The 22,625-nt window shown below is 51.1% G+C and overlaps 2 protein-coding genes across 5 annotated transcripts in view; one reads left to right on the forward strand and one right to left on the reverse strand.

Moving 5' to 3' along the window:
- LOC122420196 (carcinoembryonic antigen-related cell adhesion molecule 7-like) overlaps positions 1-22,625 on the forward strand; it is a 320,198-nt gene that overhangs the window by 96,146 nt on the left and 201,427 nt on the right. Inside the window, exons 1-2 of one of the 2 annotated variants that reach the window (XM_043435062.1) lie at positions 17,689-17,829; positions 18,744-19,103. In XM_043435062.1, the coding sequence (XP_043290997.1) occupies positions 17,766-17,829; positions 18,744-19,103 (424 nt within the window). In that variant the 5' untranslated portion in view covers positions 17,689-17,765. Of the gene's footprint in view, positions 1-17,688; positions 17,830-18,743; positions 19,104-22,625 lie in introns of those variants that run through there. The other variant, XM_043435063.1, reaches the window with a different exon arrangement.
- Positions 1-22,625, reverse strand: part of LOC122420213 (carcinoembryonic antigen-related cell adhesion molecule 6-like) — a 75,456-nt gene that overhangs the window by 9,408 nt on the left and 43,423 nt on the right. The gene's annotated exons all lie outside the window — the stretch shown is intronic.

Raw genomic sequence — 22,625 nt, forward strand, 5'->3', positions numbered from 1 at the left:
CTAGATTCTTCTGTCCTCGAGGCCCCCCCTCCCCCCACTTCCTCGGCTCTGGCTCCTTTTCAGCCTCCGCTGGGGTCTCAGCCGGTTTCATCTACTCACAGGTCTCAGCGGGGCCGCGAACTCTGCGGAAGGACGTTTGTCGCCCCCGGGTGGACATTCCCTCTCCTGCAGGTCTTCCTCCCCACCCACACCCAGCCCCAGAGCAAGCCTGCCCTTCTCAGCCTGGTCCCAGCTGCAGCCTGGAAATTCTGCCCTCCTGTCCTGCACTCTAGTCCCCGCCCCAAGCCCTCAAGTCCTTCCTTTTTTGAACCGCCCACAGTCTCAGCTCAAGCTTTCTCGCTCCTCCCGTTCCTCCTGGGTCCTGACATCCTCTATCCCCTGCTCATTCTCTGCCTTTCTAGCCCCGGAACTCCTGTGTGCCAGCTGGTTTGTGCCTGTCTGTCCCTAACCCCCTTCACAGACAGATGCACAACACACAGAAACATACACACACACACACACACGGATACCTATACTCACATGAATACACATACATACACCCACACCCGCATGTCTGCACAGATTACATAAATACTGATAAACACACACAAATACACACGTACATAATAACACAGAGAAACATTTCCCTATGTCCAAACACACACACACATATATATAGGCACATACACACAAATATACACATACTTATTCACACACAAACACGCAGGTGCACACACAGATATAATGAACACCCCTCCCCCTGGGCTGGGTCTGGAGAGCATCCTTTCTCTTAATGACTGCTTAACCCTGATTGTGCTTTGGAGGGGCTTCCCTGTTGGCTCAACTGGTAAAGAATCCACCTGCAATGTGGGAGACCTGGGTTCGATCCCTGGGTTGAGAAGATCCCCTGGAGAAAGGACAGGCTACCCACTCCAGTATCCTGGCCTGGCGCAGTGGGGATAAGAACAGGGGTGCAGAGCTGGCATGCTGTCTCGGGGTTGAGACGTGGGGGATGGTAAAGAGAAGGCGTGTGGAATCAGGTGCTGGTAACCTGAGCCTGGACCAGAGACCAGGACGGGCTCGCTCCTGACACTCAGCAGTGACGGCCAAGTGTGAGAGGCCGGGGGACCCTCACCTCCTGCAGTCAAAGGCTGAGACCTGGCACCGGCCTTAAGTGTAAAGAGCAAAACTTAAAAATGGAGCTCTTGGCCTCGGCAAACACTCTGTGCCTACACTGGGGAAGAAAGGGACCCTGAGACGAGGTCGGGGGGACCTGCTCCATAATCGATCCCCTTGTGATCTTGACCCCACAATACCCTGAGTCCTCTGCACAGAAGAAGGAAGAGAGAAGTCCCCTGAGGTAGACAGAATAACGCCCCCCCCCCAAAGATGCCCGTGCCCTAACCCCAGACCCTGTGAATCCCTCCTTTTAGTCAACAAAGGAGGAGATTTTGCAGACATGATGAAGTTAAGGATGGTGAGGTGGGGGGACTCTTGCTGTGGATTCTCCGCATGGTTCAGTGTTATCATCCTGGTCCTCGTGAAGTAGAGGCAAGAGAGGAGGACGTGGGAGCAGGGGCAGAGGCAGGAGTGATGAGCGGTGAAGACACAGGAGGGGCCGTGAGCCCTGGATGCAGGCGGCCCCCGGAATCCAGAGAAAGGGAGAGAAACACATCCTGCCCTGAAGACTCCAGATGGGGTGCAGCCCCGCTGACCCTTGATTGGAGCCCCTTCGGGGTCACTCAGGCTCACAGGACAGGGCTGTGCTCAGCGTGTGCTGGGTGGTTACGGCAGCCATAGGAAGCGAAGGCACCCGTTCTTGAGAGATTGTGCAGATTTCAAAGGACACACAACAGCTTCAGAACTTCCCTGGGTGTCCAGCTGTTAAGACTCAGCGCTTTCACGTCCCTGAGCCCAAGCCCTAGCCTGGTTGGGGAACTGAGATCCTGCAAACTGCAGTGTGGCCAAAAGAAAAAAATAAATAAAAAACTACAGTTCCTCAAGTTATAGATTTACAGTAGTGTCTTTTCTTGACTAGATCCTAAATTCCTGTAGTGAATTTAGGAACTGAGTGTTGTTTGGATTGGAATCCCATACATGGGGTAAACTGGTGATGGTTTATGAACGTGAGTTCGTCCGTGAGGGTCTTTAGGAGATGAACCCCCCAAGAGAAATGAGGGGAACGTTTCTGGTTAAGGGAGGGGCATAAGCCCAGGCCCAGAGTTGGAAATGGGTGGAAGGCATGCTTGAGTGCACTGGGCGTGGGGGTGACCCCGTGGAGTGTCTGCAGAACTGGCATAGGACGTGGGGGGTTTCTGCTGCAGCTACTGGGGACGGGGACGTTGATGGCAGCCGAGGGGAGGAGTTAGGAAGAGAAACTAGTGGACCGCTGTCTGCTTCCACTCTTAGAAGCTCAGCTGAAGAGAACGATGGGAAAATCCGTCTTAGCTGACACCAGTTCGGAACCAAGTATCCTGAGAGGTCCTCTTCTACACAGGGCCGTTCTCAGTTGTCACGTTGAGGGAGGTGTTAGGACCAGGGAGGGTTCACAGCTTGCTTGGTTTCAGGGAGGTTGAAAGCACTGATGACAGAATTTGAGCCCACATCTGTCTGATGCAAAGTCCTTGTTCTTTTCACTGCAACACATGCCTTTGTCAGCATTGTTAAGAGTCCAGGCTTCTGAGAACCAAGAGAAATTGTGAGTAAGTCTGTTGTAATGGGGTTTAGAGGCAAAACAAAAGATTAGGGAGATAACAGGCTTGAGAGACTGAAAGAAACTCCCCATCTTTATGGGCAGAGCCTGTAAGGCCTCCACAGGGCAAGTGACCAGAACGTTTTAGTGTCTAATAGGCATCTTCAGGTTTTATGTCCAAATGAGGCTCTTGGGTTCTTTTTGGTTTCTGCAGTGATTTTCCTGAGAGTTCCCCATATCATATAATGGAACCACTATCCCTCTGTTGATTCAGTCCAAAGCTTGATTAAAGTTAGGGCCTTGCATTTTTAAAAATTAGTTAATTAATTATTCTTTGGTCGCCCTGGGTGTTGGTTGCCTCATGCACACTTTCTCTAGTTGTGGCGAGCAGGGGCTACTCGTTGTTGTGATGCCCGGGCTCCTCATTGCTTTCTTTGTTGTGGAGCGTGGGCTGTAGGGCACGTGGGCTTCAGGAGTTGCAGTGCATGAGCTCAGTAGTTGTGGCACACAGGCTTAGATGCTATGCAGCAGGTGGTATCTTCCCAGACCAGGGATCGAACCCATGTCCCATGCATTGGTAGGTGGATTCTTATCCACTGGACCACCAGGGAATTCCCTGGTCTAATGGTTTAGAAAGCTGAGCCCAACAAGTTTTCCCATATGGCCACCAGAGAGAACTGAGGATGTTTCCTTGGGCAGTGGCAGACCTCAGACAAGCAACTTTCCTGTCATTACTTTTCTTTACATCAGAACGGGACCTGCACGTGAGGCTGAGTGTTCCCCAGGACGTAGCTGCTCGTGGGCCTGCCAGGAGCAGCAGCATCGACTCCATCAGCTGGAAGTGTGCCTGCTCTGAGGTGCTCAGTCACAGGCTCTCAGAAACCCTTGTACATATTTGAGCAGTTCCTGTTATTGGTCTTGACTGTGAGGGAAGAAACGTGTTTGAGGGGGAAAAAAAGGGTGTTGGCATCTGCCAGTACCCTGGTGGTGGAGATTTTTTAAAAAATTATATTCATGGTGCACAAGGAAGAAAAAAGATGCCCAGAACAAACTGCCCTTTGAAGTTTGGGGAAGAATGGATATATGTATAAATATGGCGGAGTCCCTTTGCTGTCCACGTGAAACCATCACAACATTGTTAATCGGCTAAACCCCAAAGAAAATAAGATGTTTTAGTAAAAATTAAACTTTAAAGAGGGCTTCCCTGGTGGCTTAGTGGTAGAGAATCTGCCTGCCAATGCAAGAGACACGGGTTTGTCCTCGATCCGGGCAGATCCCACATGCCGCGCAGCAACTAAGCCCATGTGCCGCAGCTGTTGAGCCTGTGCCCAAGAACCTGGAAGCCGTGATCACTGGCCCACGTGCACAACTACTGAAGCCCAAAGGCCCTAGAGCCCGTGCTCCGTGACAGGAGAAGCCACCGCAGTGAGGAGTCGGACGCCACAACTAGAGAGTAGCCCCTGCTCTTCGCAATTAGAGAAAAGGCCCGGGCAGCAACGAAGACCCGGCACAGTCGAAAATAAATGAAATAAAAACAAATTGCCCCGTGAATCACTTTCACTTTGGGGCCACCAAAGTACAGGTACGCAATTAGTCACAAGTTAACAAGGAAAACGAGGACGATGCGGGGATGCAGTGGTTGATAATGACCTGACCAGCGTCTCTACGACTCCTTAGCCGTCACATACAGGACAGTCTGGCCACCAGCAGGGCCGCCAGGAAACAGAGTGACGGGCCGGTGCAGGAGGTCCGGTGGAGGCCAGATCTCGAGTCTGTGTGCCCTGTTCGCTGGCCCGCTGCCCACCCGGTCTCGTCCACACCTTAGAAGCCTGAAGACCTCGATCCGGGTCAACTCTGTAAGATCATATCACTCTGGGGGCACCTGCACCTACCACTCCTCTCTGGCCTCTCATCTAAGCTGGGCCCGTACTTCACCAGTCAGACCCTTCACTCTCAGCCCCCTTCGCTGCGCACAATTAAAAAGATTCTCTCTGGTCTCCACACAGGCTCCCTCATACATCTCGTCCTGTTCTTTCCATCCACCTGCTTGTTCAGTTAAGGGTCATGGGCTCAGACTTCCCTGGTGGTCCAGTGGTTAAGAACCCACCTGCTGGTGCAGGGGCCACAAGTTCGATCCCTGGTCTGGGAAGATGCCGCTTGTCATGGGGCAGCTAAGCCATGCAGCAACTCCTAAAAACCACACACCCTGGAGCCTGTGCTCCGCAACAAAAGAATTCATTGCAACGAGAAGCCTGCACACTGCAACTAGAGAGTAGCCCTCTCTCGCCGTAACTAGAGAAAGCCTGTGCATGGCAGTGAAGACCCAGTGCAGCCAAAAGTAAATAGAAAGTTAAAAAAAAATTTTTTTTTTAAAGAGTGATAACAGTCTCCAAGAGAGATCCTGGTTGATTCCACGTAGGAGTCCTAACTGTGAATTCTTGCATTTAAAATAAACATTTTTAAATGACTGTCAAATTCTTTCAGCATGAGATATTATCCATGTGCAGGGGCCAAACACACACACACACACCCACACACCCACACACACACACCCACACACACACACACACATACACACACACACACACACACACACACCCTTAAGGGCAGCTACAGGACCCTGCATAGGACCAGGCAGGCAGCAGGACAGAAGAGAGGCAATGAGCCATGTGATGTCCCAGGGACAGTTGCTCGGAGTCTGCTGTGAGGGCTGAGATGAGATTGTGATGGGCAGCTGGCCTGGGGACTGCAGGGAGGGGGAGGGAGCCAGAGAGCTGGGTACTGATGCCCAAGGAGGAAGCATTGCTATTCCCAACAGAGACCACGTCTGTGTGGAGCTGCCCCTACAGAGGGTCGCCATGGCCAGCCTGGCAGTGCCTTGGCCCCCACATCAACCTTTCCCTGGGGTGAGGAATTTTCAGTCTGTGCCCCGAATGGGTAGGATTGTTGTTGACGGTGACACCCAACAGAAACCTATGATTCCACACTCAAAATCTTGTGTCGGCAAAACAGGAAAACAGCCCTGTGTTCCATGTTAAATTTCCAAGGCAGCACTACCACATCCAAATGACAGAAAGTGCAGTAATTTCCTGGCTTCCTCCCCAGCAGGTCTTCTTGCAGACACAAGGGATGGATGACAATTGTCCCTGCCTCTTTCTTCTGCTCAGGCGCTGCAATCATCCCAGGAGATGGTTGATAATCAGGATATGGAGGCTGAGAGCCTGGTCGCACAGCCCACCAGGAGGGCAGGACTCAGCCTCCATCCTGGTGGGGTCAGAGGCGGCAGTGACCATTCTGACGACCTGGGTGTATCTGGAAAACTGAGGCCGTCAAACTGAGTTGCCCAAGTGTGGTCAGGACACAGACTTGAAGCAGGACTGGCTGGGGGAACAGAATTAAGGCACCTCGGCTAGAAGCAATGAAGTGGTGTTGTTTAGTCGCTCTGTCGTGTCCAGCTCTTTGCGACCCGATGGACTGTAGCTCACCAGTCCATGGAATCCTCCAGGCAAGAATACTGGAGTGGGTTGCCATTTCCTTCTCCTGGGGATCTTCCTGACCCAGGGATTGAACCTGCGACTCCTGCATTGGCAGGTGGATTCTTTACCATCTGAGTCACCCAGGAAGCACAGGAATGAAGTGAGAAATTCTCAGATGTTTGCAGGGACGAGGCTGGAGTCTCCGAGGAAAGCCGCCCACCCTCTGGTTCAGTGGCAGCAGTTGGGCAGACTGCACAGGCCCATCATCTAACCACTCTCCCTCCAGGAGCAGCAGCCTCTCCTCACGTCCACCTGCTGAATCTCACCTGTGTGCCTACATTGTCCAATCTACTTGAAGAGACTCTGGGATCTGTTTTCCTGCACTGGAGGGAGTGGGGAGGGGTGTCAAGCGTAGGAGTGGTGTCCTGAGAGGCGGGGTGGCAGGACCTCACCGTCCCAGCACCCTGGGTGCTGATCTGAGGTTGACGGTGAACCTGGGACCCCACCTGCTTCCTCAGGCCTCGGCAGAACCTGTACCGCAGTGATGGCCGCATCTCCCCTGACTCTTCCTGGCACGGGGCTCCTGAAGTGCCCGGGAGGACTCGACTCCTGCTGTGGGGGGTCCATTCTGGAAGGTTCCTCAGCAGCCCAGCCAAGGCCACGTGCACAGATCCTCAGTGACGGGGCCGCAGGCTCACAGCTGTTTCCCCCAGTGCCCGCGCCGGTGGCCTAGGTGTCTGGGCACCCGTGTCCAGCCCACACTGCCCTCTGCGCTTGAAGCCGTCCCCTGCAGCAGTGACTTGGGTCCTGCGGTGGGTTCCAGGTCATCCGTCCATCCTGCCACCTCCTCCACATGAGGTTCTTCCTGGAGGACCTTGATGTCTGTCCCAGGAGCTTGGCCCCGAGCAAACCTAGAGAGCGATTGAGGGCTGGTGGGTGTGGCAGTGAACACACCTGCATTGGGCTCAGGTGATGGCAAAAGCGGAGCGTGCGTGCCCTCTAGTGGACTGATCGTGCTAGAAGAGGAGCAAAGAGGACCCTGGGGAGCTGAGACTGGGGCTGACCTTGGACAAAGGGCACATTCGGGTTCAGGAGGCATATTTAGGGGGGATAAACTTACGGCTGCCTGTAGCTCCCAAGTGGGAAGACTAGTTTTCCAAAGGGGTTAGCCACATGTCAGAATGTCACCCACTGGGTTATACTGAAAGTATGATGAGGGTGATTCTGTAGACACTGGAAAGAAACAATATGTAACAAACCCATACACATTGTCATTAGACAGGCTATTCTGATATTACCATCTGAAAGTCTTAACAATGAATACAAGACCCCTTATCATTTGGAAGAAATATCTTACTAAGAAGATTATATCATAGGAATTTCTCTTCTTTTTCTTTGCAAGGTATTTGCTTTACAATATTGTGCTGGCTTCTGCCATACATCAACATGAAGCAGCCACAGGTGTACATGTGTCCCCTCCCTCTTGATCCTCCCTCCCATCTCCCAATGTTCACTGCAGCATTGTTCACAAGAGCTAGGACATGGAAGCAGCCTAGATGTCCAGTGCCATGAATGGATACAGAAATTGTGGCACATATATACAATGCAATGTTACTCAGCCTTAAAAAAGAATGCATTTGAGTCACTCTTAATGAGGTAGAGGAACCTAGAGCATATTGTATGGAGAGAAGTAAGTCAGAAGGAGAAGGAATTTCTTTTGATTTTCAGAATCATGTACCTTGGCATCATTCCTTAAGGATGAATCTATCCTATGATGGTGTGATCACTCACCTAGAGCCAGGCATCCTGGAATGTAAAGTCAAGTGGGCCTCAGGAAGCATCACTAGCAACAAAGCTACTGGAGGTGATGGAATTCCAGTTGAGCTATTTCAAATCCTAAAAGACGATGCTGTGAAAATGCTGCACTCAATATGTCAGCAAATTTGGAAAGCTCAGCAGTGGCCACAGGACTGAAAAAGGTCAGTTTTCATTCCAATCCCAAAGAAAGGCAATGCCAAAGAATGCTCAGACTACAGCACAATTGCACTCATCTCGCACGCTAGCAAAGTAATGATCAAAATTCTCCAAGTCAGGCTTCAACAGTATGTGAACCATGAACTTTCTGATGTTCAAGCTGGATTTAGAAAAGGCAGAGGAACCAGAGGTCAAATTGCCAGCATCTGTTGGATCATCAAAAAAGCAAGAGAGTTCCAGAAAAACATCGACTTCTGCTTTATTGACTATGCCAAAGCCTTTGACTGTGTGGATCACAACAAACTGTGGAACATTCTTCAAGAGATAGGAATACCAGACCACCTGACCTGCTTCCTGAGAAATCTGTATGCAGGTCAAGAAGCAACAGTTAGAACTGGACATGGAACAACAGACTGGTTCCAACTTGGGAAACGAGTCCGTCAAGGCTGTATATTGTTACCCTGCTTATTTAACTTATATGCAAAGTACATCATGAGAAATGCTGGACTGGATGAAGCACAAGCTGGGATCAAGATTGCCAGGAGAAATATCAATAACCTCAGATATGCAGATGACACCACCCTTATGGCAGAAAGTGAAGAACCAAAGAGCCTCTTGATGAAAGTGAAAGAGGAGAGTGAAAAAGTTGGTTTAAAGCTCAACATTCAGAAAACTAAGATCATAGCATCTGGTCCCATAACTTAGTGGCAAATAGATGGGGAAACAGTGGAAACAGTGACAGACTATTTTGGGGGGCTCCAAAATCACTGCAGATGGTGATTGTAGCCATGAAATGAAAAGACACTTACTCCTTGGAAGAAAAGTTATGACCAACGTAGACAGCATATTAAAGAGCAGAGGCATTACTTTGCCAACAAAGTTCTGCCTAGTCAAAGCTGTGGTTTTTCCAGTAGTCATGTATGGATGTGAGAGTTGGATCATAAAGAAAGCTGAGCGCTAAAGAACTGATGCTCTTGAACTGTGGTATTGGAGAAGACTCTTGAGAGTCCCTTGGACTGCAAGGAGATCCAACCAGTCCATCCTAAAGGAGATCAGTCCTGGGTGTTCATTGAAAGGAGTGATGCTGAAGCTGAAACTCCAATACTTTGGCCACCTGATGCGAAGAGCTGACTCATTGGAAAAGACCCTGACGCTGGGAAAGATTGAGGGCAGGAGGAGAAGGGGATGACAGAGGATGAGACGGTTGGATTGCATCACCGACTCAATGGACATGAGTTTGAGTCAACTCTGGGAGTTGGTGATGGACAGGAAGGCCTGGCATGCGGCAGTCCATGGGGTCGCAAAGAGTTGGACACGACTGAGCGACTGAAGTGAACTGAACCAAAACTCCTCGGGGGACTCCTCTCATGCGCCTAGTGCCCGTGTCCATCTTTTCCCTTCGGGTCTGCAGGTAAGGCCACACACACTCCTCTGCATGTCAGCAGACTCCACTGCCATCTGTTCCTCATCACTGATGTCACTATCGCCATCTTCAAGATTCATTTCTGTCTCATCCAGAACACTGTCTTCTTCCTCCTTCTCCTCCTCATCTTCCTTGGAAACATTCTTTAATGTGGTGAGTAAGCGATGGTAACCAGACACTTGTTCTGGTTCACTCTCTGCTTCACTTTCAGAACCTGAAGTATCTGAACTCTCTGACAGTTGACAAGTCTGTGGTTTTGCTTCCTTTCTGGAAACCTTGTCTTAGAAGGGATCCTCCTCGTCGAAATCTCAAAGATGCTTCTTCTGCCTTTAAGTCAGGGAGCCGAGCAGCTGGCTCCGGCTCCAGCTCCCACGTATGCCCATGGCAAGCAACTCGAATCCGCCCACCCCTAAAACTTAGCTTTTTTCACCTGGAAGTAGTCTGGTCAACCCATTCACGTGGGACCACAAACAGGGCTTTACAGCGGAAGGCCCTCATTTGTCCTTATTTTGCCTTGGGGAATGGTCTCGTAAGCAGAAATTCACCTGTAACTCTGAGTCCACTCTGTCCTGGGGGCACAGGGCTACACAGAAAAATATTATATCTAAATTATCCTAACCTCCATCAGTTTCCTGGGAGAGAGAAGTTCTGGTGGCAGAACCTGGTGGGTAGGATATTAACAGGAAAGGATGACATTCACAGGAATCTTTACCCTGGGACTCTCCCTGGTTGCCCAGTGGCTAAGACTCCTTGCTCCCAGTGCAGCGGACCTGGGTTCCAACCTTGGTCAGGGAACTAGATCCCTCATGCCGCGGCTAAGACTTTGAGTGCTGCAGCTAAAGATCTTGAAAGCCACAATGAAGATGGAAGATCCTGGTGCTGTACCTAAGACTCGGCACAGCCACATTAAACAAGTAAATTTTTAAGAGTAGAATAGTACAGGAGAGCTTTAAAAAAGAAAAAAAAAAAAAAGGCCCTTGTCCAACCAAGATGGCTCTGGGTGTGCTCATGCTGCCCTGAGGACCGAGGGATCATGGATAGCTCTCCAACTTTTTTCCTCTGCAAATGCAGGAAGGGACACAGAAAATGGGGCTGGCTGATGTCCACACAAATACGAGCAGGAAGAAGCAACCACAGGTGGTAGACATGTCATGAACAGTTGCTCCTTGTTCCCTTCCAGTGCCCTGAGCCCTCCTGGCCTCTTCAGTCCAGGCTCTCGAGGAAAAAGACACCATGTGCGTCCATGCATGCATACTAAGTCGCTTCAGTCATGTCCAGTTCTTTGTGACCCCATGGACTGTAGCTCACCACGCTCCTCTGTCCATGGGAATTCACCAGGCAAGAATACTGAGTGAGTTGCTATGACCTCCTCCAGGGGATCTTCCCCACACAGGGATCGAACTCGCATCTCTTACGTCTCCTGCATTGGCACATGGGTTCTTTACCATGAGCGTCACCTCCAAAAGATCCCACAGAACACACCAATCCTCAGAAAAGCTACCATCTCTTTCGTCTGACCTTCCCCCAAGAGCTCCCTCTCCCCTGCTCCTTGCAGTCTCATTTCCACATGATTCGTCCCCTCATCACTCTTGGTCCATCGGGACTTGCTGGTGCCTCCCTGTATCTGCCTGCGCAGTCCCTGCATGGGATGGCCTCTTCCCCTTCCCCCGTAAACCTGTTCCTTCCCCTCTTACAGCCAGACTCACTGCCCTCTGCCACAGTTCGTCCAAATCTCCGCGGGTGAACCCCAGAATCCCCCTCTGAAGCCCCCCTTCCCCGGCCCTCTCCTCCTTCGTCTGTAACTTCATGCTCAGGACCGGTTCTGTGCTCCCATCATGTGTCCTGCGGATCCCTAAGTACCTGACATGCAGGCAGGATGGGTCTAGCTGGGCTTGTCAGTGGTGCCGCGACGCCTTTGCGAGGAATTGACACTGAAAGTGCTCATAGTAGGAATAAAGGAAAGAACGATGGTAGATGGGTGGACTCCTGCCTCGGCCCCTGTATAATTACTATGGGAGTGCTTGGGGAGTGAAGAAATGGACATTCACGGACATGCCCAGCGGTGTTTTGGCGCCACCTTGTCACAAGGTAAGGGGTAGGATCCTCTCTGAAATTTTTTGTTTTTGAGATAAAATTCACTTAAGCTGACATTCACCGTTCTAACCCTTTTGAAGTGTGGGACCAAGGGAATGTGGCCAATCCCGTCCCCCCAGAGTTCTACTGGGCGGCAGGCATCCTGCGCTGACTGCCCAGCGGGCAGGTCAGAGCCCATCTTGGCCCAGGAGTTGGTGCCCAGAGCACTATCTGAGCCAGATGGTGACATCAGGACACATAAAGGTGTCTCCCACACCACACCCCACCCCCACTGTGGGAACTGCTAGACTCACTCTGCCCGTAAGTGTCCTCAAGACCCCGAGTGGGGGGGCTTCCCCGGTGGCTCAGCAGTAAGGAATCCGCCTGCCATGCAGGAGACACAGGAGATGGGGCTTCGATCCCTGGGTCGGGAAGATCCCCTGGAGAATGAAACGGCAACCCACTCCAGCCTTCTTGCCTGGGAAACCCCATGGACAGAGGCGCCTGGGGGCCACAGTGCACGGGGTCACAGAGAGTCAGACAGGACTGCAGTGACGGGGAAGCAGCAGCACCATGACCCTGGTGCGCTCCGTCATGTCCGGTTCTCTGTGACCCCGTGGCTGGAGCCCACCATGGAATTTCCCAGGCGTGGACACAGAATGATTTGGCGAGGAGAGTAACCACCATCCTTAGACAAAACGATAGACATGCCTTTGCTTTAAAATGATCCTGTGCTTCTCTGGTGGCTCAGTAGTGAAGAATCCACCTGCCATTGCAGGAGACATGGGTTTGATCCCTGATCGGGAAAGACCGAACATGCCGCGGGGCAACCAGGCATGTGCTCCACAGCTATCGAGCCTGTGCTCTGGAGCCCGGAAGTCACACCTACTGAGCCCACGTGCCCCAGAGCCCATTGTCTGCAACAAGAGGAGCCACTGCAGTGAGAAGCCCGAGCACCGCAACTAGGGAAAGACCTGAGCAACGAAGACCCAGCACAGCGAAAACTGAACAGACAAATAAAACATACTTGGTTTAAACACACACACACACAAGACTTCATGGATGAGGCTACTCCTGAGGAAAACAGACACCCCAGAGGGGGACCCTCCAGACTGACTGTGTCATGCCTGACCAGAGGTCGAGAGCATCTCCTTATCTGCCTTATTCCCCTCAGTTATTCCAGGAGCACCTGGGACTCTGTGTGAGGTATTCTCTCCTCTCTCTGGGGCTCCTCTGGGGCTTCTGGGTTGAGCCCCTGAAGGCCTTCTCAGAGAAAAATACCTCTGAGTTTTTCCCACTCAGCTCACTAGGTTACTGCTAAGTTTTCCACCTATCTATGTTTATCTTGATGGAAACACAAGGAGGTCTCTGCACCACAGAAGAGACCATTTACTCAGAGACAGGGACCCAAAGACTTAGATTGGAATGCTGTATGGATTTATCATTTGAGATCTTCTCACCAATACCCTGGGAGAGTTCAGAGCACACAGCTTTCACCACGACAGTGAGATATGATTTTGTAAGGAAGCCCCAGCAGCCTTGAAGAGCTAGCTCTGCGATGACTCTTCTCTGGAGCTCAGAAATTACAGTGGGAACCTCTGCCACAGAAGTTGGAAACCTCAATGCAATGGGGGTAACTGGCTCGAGAGGCAGCAGGTCTAAGAGGCGTTTGTTGTTCAGTTGCTAAGTCGTGTCAAAGTCTTTGTGACTCCATGGACTGAAGCACACCTGGTTCCTCTGTCCTCCACTATTTCCCAGAGTTCACTCAAATTCATGTCTCTTGAGCCAGTACTTAATCACCAAAGGGAAGGTGGGCCGTGCTCACCATAATGGACAGTAGAGTCAATGCTGCCATCAGAAGAGTCTGACTCAACAGAGAACAAAGGCACTGGCTAACTGAAATGAAAGAAACAGGAAGTCTAACAAATTCTTACTTGACCCGTATACATGAAAGAGCTCTAAATCAAGTGAACAAAAGGTGAATAAAATCAAGAAAAAAAAGAGTCACATCCCTCACTCAATTCCTAGCTTAAAGACCCAGAATCCTTGGGGTGTATGTATCTTTTTCAACACTGCTTACAATAGCCAGGACATGGAAGCCACCTCAGTGGCCATCAAAAGCAGAATGGATAAAGAAGATGTGATACATATATACGATGGAATATTCTTGTTGTTTAGTCACTAAGTCATGTCTGACTCTTTTCCTCATGCCTTGTCTTCTTGTCCCCATACCTCTTTGCATCTGGCTGTTCCCAAGTTATGCGTGCGTGCATGCAAAGTCCCTTCAGTCGGGTCTGACTCTGTGACCCTATGGACTGTGGCCCGCTGGGCTCCTCTGTCCTTGGGAATCTCCAGGCAAGAATATTGGGATGGGTTGCCATGCCCTCCTCCAGGGGATCTTCCTGACCCAGGGATCAAACCTGTGTCTCTTAATGTCTCCTGTATTGGCAGGTGGGTTCTTTACCACTAGTGCCACCTGGAAAGTCTGTTCCTGACTTGTATCTTTGAATAATAATCCCAGGACTTCCCTGGTGGTCCAGTGGTTAAGAATCTGCCTGCCAAGGCAGGGGACATGAGTTCAATCCCTGGTACGAGAAGATCCCGAATGCCTCAGAGCAATTAGACCTGTGGCCTCAAGGACCGAAGGCCGAGGGCCTGGAGCCTGTACTCCGCAACAAGAGAAGCCACCACAAGGAGAAGCCCGCGCACCACAACTAGAGGAAGGCCGTCCACAGCAACAGAGACCCAGCGCAGCCAAAACTAAATTAACAAAGAAGTAGTAGCCCAAGTATCATGGATCCCTCTCCTGTTACCTGGCCTCTCTCTCTGAGCCACACCTGTGGCCCCCTGGAGAAGTCCCGCTGACCAATCAATGGCAAAAGAGAAAACTTGAGGCTAGTTTACAGAGAGTTCTGCTTGATGTGCAGACACCACGTGAAAGGGAAAAACTGCGGCACGATAGACCCTTTCTGAAACCTCCCTGAAAGCCAGAGTGAAGAGAAATCCTCTGGGGGGGCAGGGGCAGGGGAAGAAACTTCAGACAGTGCACCTGACTGTCCATTTCACCTGGAAGGAGGAATGGCCAGAGGTGTGACTATACAGTGATTCACGGGCTGTGGCCAATGGCTTGGCTGGGCCGTCAGGGATTTGGTTAAGAACATGACTAGAAAATTGGTGTCAAGGAGATCTGGGGCAGAAATATATGGATAAACCTCTCTGAATGCTCACTGTTCACCTCAGCAGGAGATTTAAATAATCAAGTGGATAGAATGACCTGTTCTGTGGACACCTGTCAGCCTCCTTTTTTTTTTTTAAACATTTATTTACTTATTTTTGGCTGTGCTGGGTTTTCATTGCTGTGTGGGCTTTCTCTAGATTCAGTGAGTGGCGGTCCTCTTCACTGCAGTGGCTTCTCTTGTTGCAGAGCACAAGCTCTAGGGTGCTCGGTCCTCAGTACTTGCAGCCCGTGGGCTCTGGGCCCAGGGTCAGTAGTTGTGGCACACGGGCTTAGTTGCCCCAGACCAGGGATCGAACCCACATCCCCTGTGCTGCCAGGCAGATTTTCAACGGCAGGACCACCAGGGAAACCCTAGTCAGCCTCTTTCCCCAGCTACCCCTGCCTTCGACTGGTGGGCTCATGAATGTAGTGGCCACGGCGGTGAGGTTGCATGTCATACGTGGACTCAGCAACACAGACTTCCACTCACCAAGGCTGACCTGGCTACAGCCACCGCTGAGGGCCCAGTCTGTCAGCCCCGAGACCCGCCGGGCCTCAGGTAGGGCACTGCTCCCCAGGGTGATCAGCCAGTTACCTGGTGGCAGGCTGATTACAGTGAACCTTCTCCATGATAAAAGGGCAGCCTTCTGTTCTTACTGGGACAGGCAGGTACTCTGGATACAGATCTGCCTTCTCTGCAAGCAAATGTCTCTGCCCAAACTACCATCCATGGCTGCCTTGGTGGTCCAGAGGTTGGGAATCCACCCACCAATGCAGTAGACACGGGTTTGATCCCTGGGCCGGGAGGATCCCACCCGCCTCAGAGCAACTAAGCTCAGTGTTACAGCTACTGAGCCCGAGAGCCACAGCTACGGAAGCCCGCGTGCCCTGGAGCCTCTGCTCCGCAACCAGAGACGCCACCGCAATGTGCCCCGCACCGAAGGGTAGCCCCTGCTCACCGCAACGAGAGAAAACCTGAGTGCAGCCACAAAGACCCAGCGCGACCAAAAGTACAAAAAACATTTTCATTTTTAATAATAATAAGGAAACTCAGGCAGGGAACTCCGCAACAAGAGAATCCACCACAATGAGAAGCCCATGCTCCTCAACTAGAGAAAGGCCATAGACAGCAACAACCGCTGCTGCTGCAGCCGCTGCTGCTGCTAAGTCACTTCAGTCGTGTCCGACTCTGTGCGACCCCATAGACGGCAGCCCACCAGGGTCCCCCATCCCTGGGATTCTCCAGGCAAGAATACCGGAGTGGGGTGCCATTGCCTTCTCCGACACAGCAACAAAGACCCTCGATAATCCATGAGGTTAGGCAGAACCACGTGGTGTGGGGATGGCTGCATTTCCTGCCCTGGCCACCAGAGGGCAGCAGAGTTCCTCCACGGCCTAGAGTCTCCCCAAGGGTCTCAGACCTCCCTCAGCCCAGCAGTCAGACCCTCAACAGTGTCACCTCAGTCCACGGTCCTCCTCGCTCTCCACGCCCCCCACACTGGACTCCAGCACCTCCTCCAAACAGCCAGGCGTGGGCCCACTTCACACCATTAGCAACTACTATTCCTTCAGGCCACACCCTGGAAGCTGTGGCTCCACTGGACCCCCAAGGAGAAAGAAGGAGGATCCCTCTCACCCGGCGTTACTCACGCCCCCTTTCCAGCCCCTCAGTCCTTTTCTGGAGGCTTCCGATGGGAATAGAACACAACCTTCTCACAGCCTCTGAGAACCCTGGGAAGACCCTCAACGTGACAGTCGCCTCTGACTCTTTGCGACCCCATGGCTGTAGCCCGCCAGGCTCCTCTGTCCATCTGATTCTCCAGGCAAGAATACTGGAGTGGGTTGCCATGCCCTCCTCCAGAGGATCTCCCCTACCCAGGGATTGAACCCTGGTCTCCTGCATTGCAGGCGGATTCTTTACCAGCTGAGCCACCAGGGAAGCCCCCAGTGTTACAAAGGGAAATAATATCCTGCTTCGGAGATCCTGGGGTCTCTGTGTTGTGCTGGCAAACCCCAGACCAGAACACGGCAGAGGCGGCCACTGGGGGGAGGGCAGCGGCCTCTCAGTTGACTTGTCACCATCAGCCTTGCTATAGAAAGTGTGCTCCACAGTCCAGTATGGTCAGCATCACCTGAGAGCTTGTCAGATGCAGACTCTCAGGTCCACCCCACCCCTGCTGAGTCAGGCTCTGCATTTTAACAGGATCTACAGACCCTCCCTGTGCATCGACGTTGGGCAGAGGCTGCTCCCACCCCACATTCTGGAGTCTCAGCCAGGATGGGCGAGCATGTGACCAGTGTGGCTGCTGAAGCAGCTTTCCTAAGGTCCCTCTGGGGGGTTCAAAGTCTTCATGAAGCGCCACAGGTGGTTCCCATGCACCGTGGGGACACTGTCCCTGTGACTATAGTTCCCGATGCACCTCCTCTCTACCCCCCAGGCTCCTGCTCTGCGGGGGAAGGCCAGAAGGGGAACATGAGGCTGGAGACTGTGGAAGCAGGGAGGCTGACTACACCCCCCAACTGAGACCTACGGGGTAACGCCCAGGACAGGAGCCACAGGGAGGTGCTCTCCCCAACAGTGGGGGAAACTGCATGCGTCTGTGTGTGTGTGTGTGTGTGTGTAGGGTGAGAAGTCAAGCTGAGAAAGGCAGGAACAGCATCGCTTCCCAGGCAAATGAAATGTAACAGAAAGGGAAGAAGGAACACGAGAGAAGGCAGGCGGGAATGAGAGAGGTGGGGAAGGGGGAGCCAACTGAGAGTGAGGCCCCGCCCCCGGTCCACGTGACTTAGCGAAGTGAACCTTCCTTAGGGCCAAGCCTATCACAGAGCTGGAAGGACAGCAGAGCTAACAGAGTGGCTGCAGTGCCTGTGAGCCTTTCTGGAGCAGAAGTTCTCCTCACAGACAGAGAGAGGCAGCAGACAGCAGGCACCATGGAGCCCCCCTCAGGCCCTTCCCGCAGAGGGTGTGTCCCCTGGGACAGGCTCCTGCTGGCAGGTGAGTGGGGACAATTTTCAGGGAGTGGGCAGAGACAATTTTCAGGGAGAACAGGAGACTGGGTGGGATCACTGGGGGAGACGGGGCTCTGAGAGGGGACAGAGTGCTTCTGTTCAGACCTGAGGGCAGAGGACAGGGGAGCAGGGAGGGTGGGGGGCTCAGCCACAGGAGACGCTCCATGAACTAGAACTGGTGAGGGGCAGGAAAACTTCAACTAGTGTAGCTTTTACAAGTTATTCTTCACTGAGCAGTAACTGTTGAAAACTGATGACAATAATAATAACTTATGTCTGGGTGTCACTACAGAAAACACTTAACCGTGACACTAAACATTGTCCTTACCCAGCAGGGTTTCTCAGAAACTGACAAAACCAGGCTGTGAATTCCTGGGACCCCTCATTCCTTCATCCCCAGGTACAATGTCTGGAGCCTGGTCCTGGCACTGCGTTTCAAGCAGGATCAGACAAGCCCCTGCCCTCACGGAGCTTACACTCTGTGGGGAGGAAGACAGACAGGCAGAGAGATCTAGAATGTGCTGTCAGGTGCTGACAGGCGTCATGCAGGAAATGGAGGAGGGAAGGGTCAACAAGTGAACACGGAGGGTCTTTAGAGCAGGTGGTCGGGGAGAAGGACATCTCCCAAGAGGCCCCTGAGTGTGAGCAGTTGTGTGAGGGCAGTGAGGGTGTGAGCCGAGGGAAAACTGGGGAAACAGAGGAAATACAGAGCCCAGAGGGGCCGAAGTGATGGGGGTCATGCTACTAAGCTTGAACCACACACACACACACACACACACACACACACACACACACACTAAGGCTTGAGGGATGGAGAGACCAGCTTAGGACCCAGGGCACCATTTCCCCATCCCCCACAAAGGTCAGAATATTAACTGATTCCTCTCTCTTCCCTCCTAGCCTCACTCTTAACTTTCTGGACCCTGCCCACCACTACCCAGCTCTCTATTGAAACGGTGCCACCCCTTGCTACAGAAGGATCCAATGTCCTGCTACTTGCCCACAACGTGACAGAGAAAACTCTACGCTATTCCTGGTACAGAGGAGAAAGGATAGAAAACATCCAGCTAATTGCATCATATGGAGTAGCCAATAATGCAACTGCCAAAGGGTCTGCACATGGCCTTCGGGAGACACTTTACCCCAATGGAACCCTGCTGATCCAGAACATCACCCAGAAAGACACAGGATCCTACACCCTGCTCATTTCAAAGAATGATTTACAGACAGAAAGACAGACTGGACACCTCAACGTACACCGTGAGTGCTTCCTCTTACTTTGGGGTGTTGGGGTGGGAAGCAGTTGAATTTTGCTCTGACAGACCCGGATGGTGCCTCCATCTAGCCTCTACATTATGTCCCGTGTTGGGGTTTGAAGATTTAGTGCAGGACACACACAGTGGAGGCGAATTCCAGTGGGTCAGAATTCCACTCAGGGTATCTGGACCCTGTAAACACCGTGCAGAAAGAAGGACGGTCTGATGGGAGGCACTCAGCAGAGGGAGAGAACTCTCAGTCCAGTCCCCCTGGGTCCCTCCCTGCAACCGTGAACCTGAGGAGGACCCTGCAGGTCTCAGTAGGGGCCTGACCTGAGGGATCCTCACAGAGAAGCTCAGGCCCACGGGGAAGCCCCTCCCCAGACCCTGTCCCAGGGTCCCCGCACCAGCGACCACGAAGAACCTGGGCCGCTGGTGGTTGTTGGCCTCCCAGGCGGGGCTGACTGGGGCGGATGATTCCCAGCTCCCTGAGGCCAGGGTTTCTCAGCAGGTCACCGGCCAGGGCTCAGCCCCTGGCACATCTGAGCAGGGGCGGAGTCCAGTCCTTCCCCTGAGACTCAGCATGGAGAGCAGGTTAGGCTGGGTTTTTGAATTTTTTTCAATTTAGGTATTTTTATTTACTTATTTGGCTGCATTGGGTCTTAGTTGTGGCATGTGAGATCTTCTGGTTGTGGCACAAAAACTCTTCGTTTCAGGATGTGGGATCTAGTTCCCGGACCAAGGATCAAACCCAAGCCCCTTGCATTGGGAGTGTGATGTCTTAGACACTGGACCACCAGGGAAGTCCCTGAATTTTTTGATAGTCAAAGAAAATCGTGGGAAAAGGTCCAGGAAAGTTAACTTAAAAAAAAACCAACAAACTCCACTTGATGATGAGGATGTTAGACATATGGGCTGAGAAGAGGGTCCCGGTGCTGATACTACAGAGATGTCCAGGGAGACTAGTCAGGGGTCATCCCAGGGTACCTGGGGGTCAGACAGGAGGGACAGTCCTCTCCTTACAGATCATCAATGAAGACAGACTCCATTCCTTGATCACAGATTCAGGGCCATCCTCTGGGCACCTTAACAGAGGTACTGGGGCCCGGGGCTGGCTGAGATCTCTGAGAGGGAGCATGGCCCAGGCCCCTGACCCACTCTCAGCAGTCACCCCTCTGTCTCTCCACAGACCCAGTGGCACGGCCCTCCCTCCAAGCCAGCAACACCACAGTCGCAGAACATGAGGGTCTCGCGGTCCTGACCTGCCTCACAGATGAGACTGGGGTCTCCATACACTGGTTTTTCAAAGGCCAGAGTCTCCTCCTCACAAGGGGGATGACACTGTCCCAGGACAATAGCACCCTCACCATAGACCCCGTCAGCAGAAAAGACAACGGGGATTATCAGTGTGAGGTCTCCAACAGGGGCAACTCCAGCAAAAGTGACCCCCTCAGGCTGCATGTGAAATGTAAGTGACCATTTACCTTATACTATATCTTTCTCTGTGGATTATCCTAACAATCGTGTGGAAAATGGAGAGAGGTCACGGTGGGCAGAATATCAAATGAGATCACTACAGGGCTTCCGAGGTGGCTCAGTGGTAAAGAATCCTCCTGCAATGCAGGAGACGAAGGTTTGATCCCTGGGTTGGGAAGCTCCCCTGGAGGAGGAAATGGCAAACCACTCCAGTATTCTTGCTTGGGAAATCCCATGGACAGAGGAGCCTGGCGGACTACAGTCCATAGGGTTGCAAGGGGTCAGACACAACTGAGCAACTGAATACAGGCACACAGTAAACAGGTGGCAGAATGAGTAACAGCTCAATCTCTGAATCAAATACAGTTTCTTCTCCTGGGTTTAGCATTTTAGTGTAACTTTCACAAGATTCGTTGTTGTTGTTTTTTGCTGTTACCATTTTTTTAATGTGAAGAATACATAAAATATATAATTTTAGCCATTTTTAAGACTGCAGGTCAGTAGCATTAAGTACATTCACATTGCCACTATCCATTCAGAACTTTTTCATCTTATTAAAAACTCTGTACCCCTTAAACAATAACTTCTAGAAGTCCCCCACCTCAAGCCCTGGTAAACACCATTCTACTTTCTTTGTCCCTATGAATTTGATTATGATAGTCATTTGGTATAAGTGGAATCATGTTATAGTCCAGTCACTCAGTCGTGTCCAGCTCTTAGCAACCCTGTGGACTGTAGCACACCGGACTTCCCTGTCCTTCACCATCTCCCAGAGACTGCTTAAAGTCATGTCCATTGAGTTTGATGATGGCATCCAACCATTTCATCCTCTGTCATCCCCTTCTCCTCCTGCTCTCCTCCCAGCATCAGGGTCTTTTCCAATGAGTTGGCTCTTTGCATCAGATGGCCAAAGTAGTGGAATCATATAACATTATAATTATCCCTTTGGGTCTGATTTATTTCACTTATTAGCATTATGTCTTCAGGGTCCCATCCATATTTTAGCATATGTCTGAGTTTCATTCTTTTGAAAGGCTGAAGTATATTCCCTTGTATCTATACACAACATTTGATCATTCATGAGTTGATTGTCTTTTAAATTGTTTCCACCTTTTGTGAATATGCTACCATCAACATGGGTTTCTAAGTATCTGTTCAATCACTGCTTTCAATCTTTTTTATTGTGGCTGTGCTGGGTGTTCATTGCAGCGTGCGGGCTCTTCATTCTGGTGTGCAGGCTTTCTTTAGTTGCAGTGTGATGGCTTCTCTTGCTGAGGCACATGGATTCTCCTGTTCTCGGGCTTAGTTGCTCCGAGGCATCTGGGACCTTAGTTCCCTGACCAAGGATTGAACCCATGTCCTCTGCATTAGAAGGTGCATTCTTAACCACTGGACCACTAGGGAAGTTCCGCTTTCAGTCTTTTGGGCACACAACCACCAGTGGAATCACTGGATCAAATGGCAATTGTTTGTCCAACTGTTTGATGAATGACCATGTAGTTTTCCATGGTGGTTGTAGTATTTTGCATTCTCACCTGCAATGCACAAAAGTTTCAACTTTTACACATGCTTGCAAACACTTCTTGTTTTCTGTTTGCTTTTTTTTTTTTTTCCACAACCATTCTAAAGGGTAAGAAGTGATATCTCACTGTGGTTTTGATTTGCATTCCCCTAATTACTGGTGATGTGGAGCATCTTTTCATGTGATTATTGGCCATTTGTCTCTTTTTTAAAAAAAATTATTGGAGTTTATTTTACAATCTTGTGTCAGTTTCAGGTGTATAGTAAAGTGATTCAGTTATACGTATACATATATACATTCTTTTCCAGACTCTTTAGCCATATAGATTATTACAGAATATTGAGTAGAGCTCCCCATGCTATACAGTAGGTCCCTGTTGGTTATCTATTTTATATATAGTAGTATGTATATGTTGACCCCATGCTCCTCATTTATTCCCACACACACACATTTCCCCTTTGGTAACCATAGGTTTGTCTTCTAAATATGTTGAGTCTGTTTGAGTTTTGTCAATAAGTTCATTTGTAT

Source organism: Cervus canadensis, chromosome 18 (assembly GCF_019320065.1).
Source record: "Cervus canadensis isolate Bull #8, Minnesota chromosome 18, ASM1932006v1, whole genome shotgun sequence".
Lineage (NCBI taxonomy): Eukaryota > Metazoa > Chordata > Mammalia > Artiodactyla > Cervidae > Cervus > Cervus canadensis.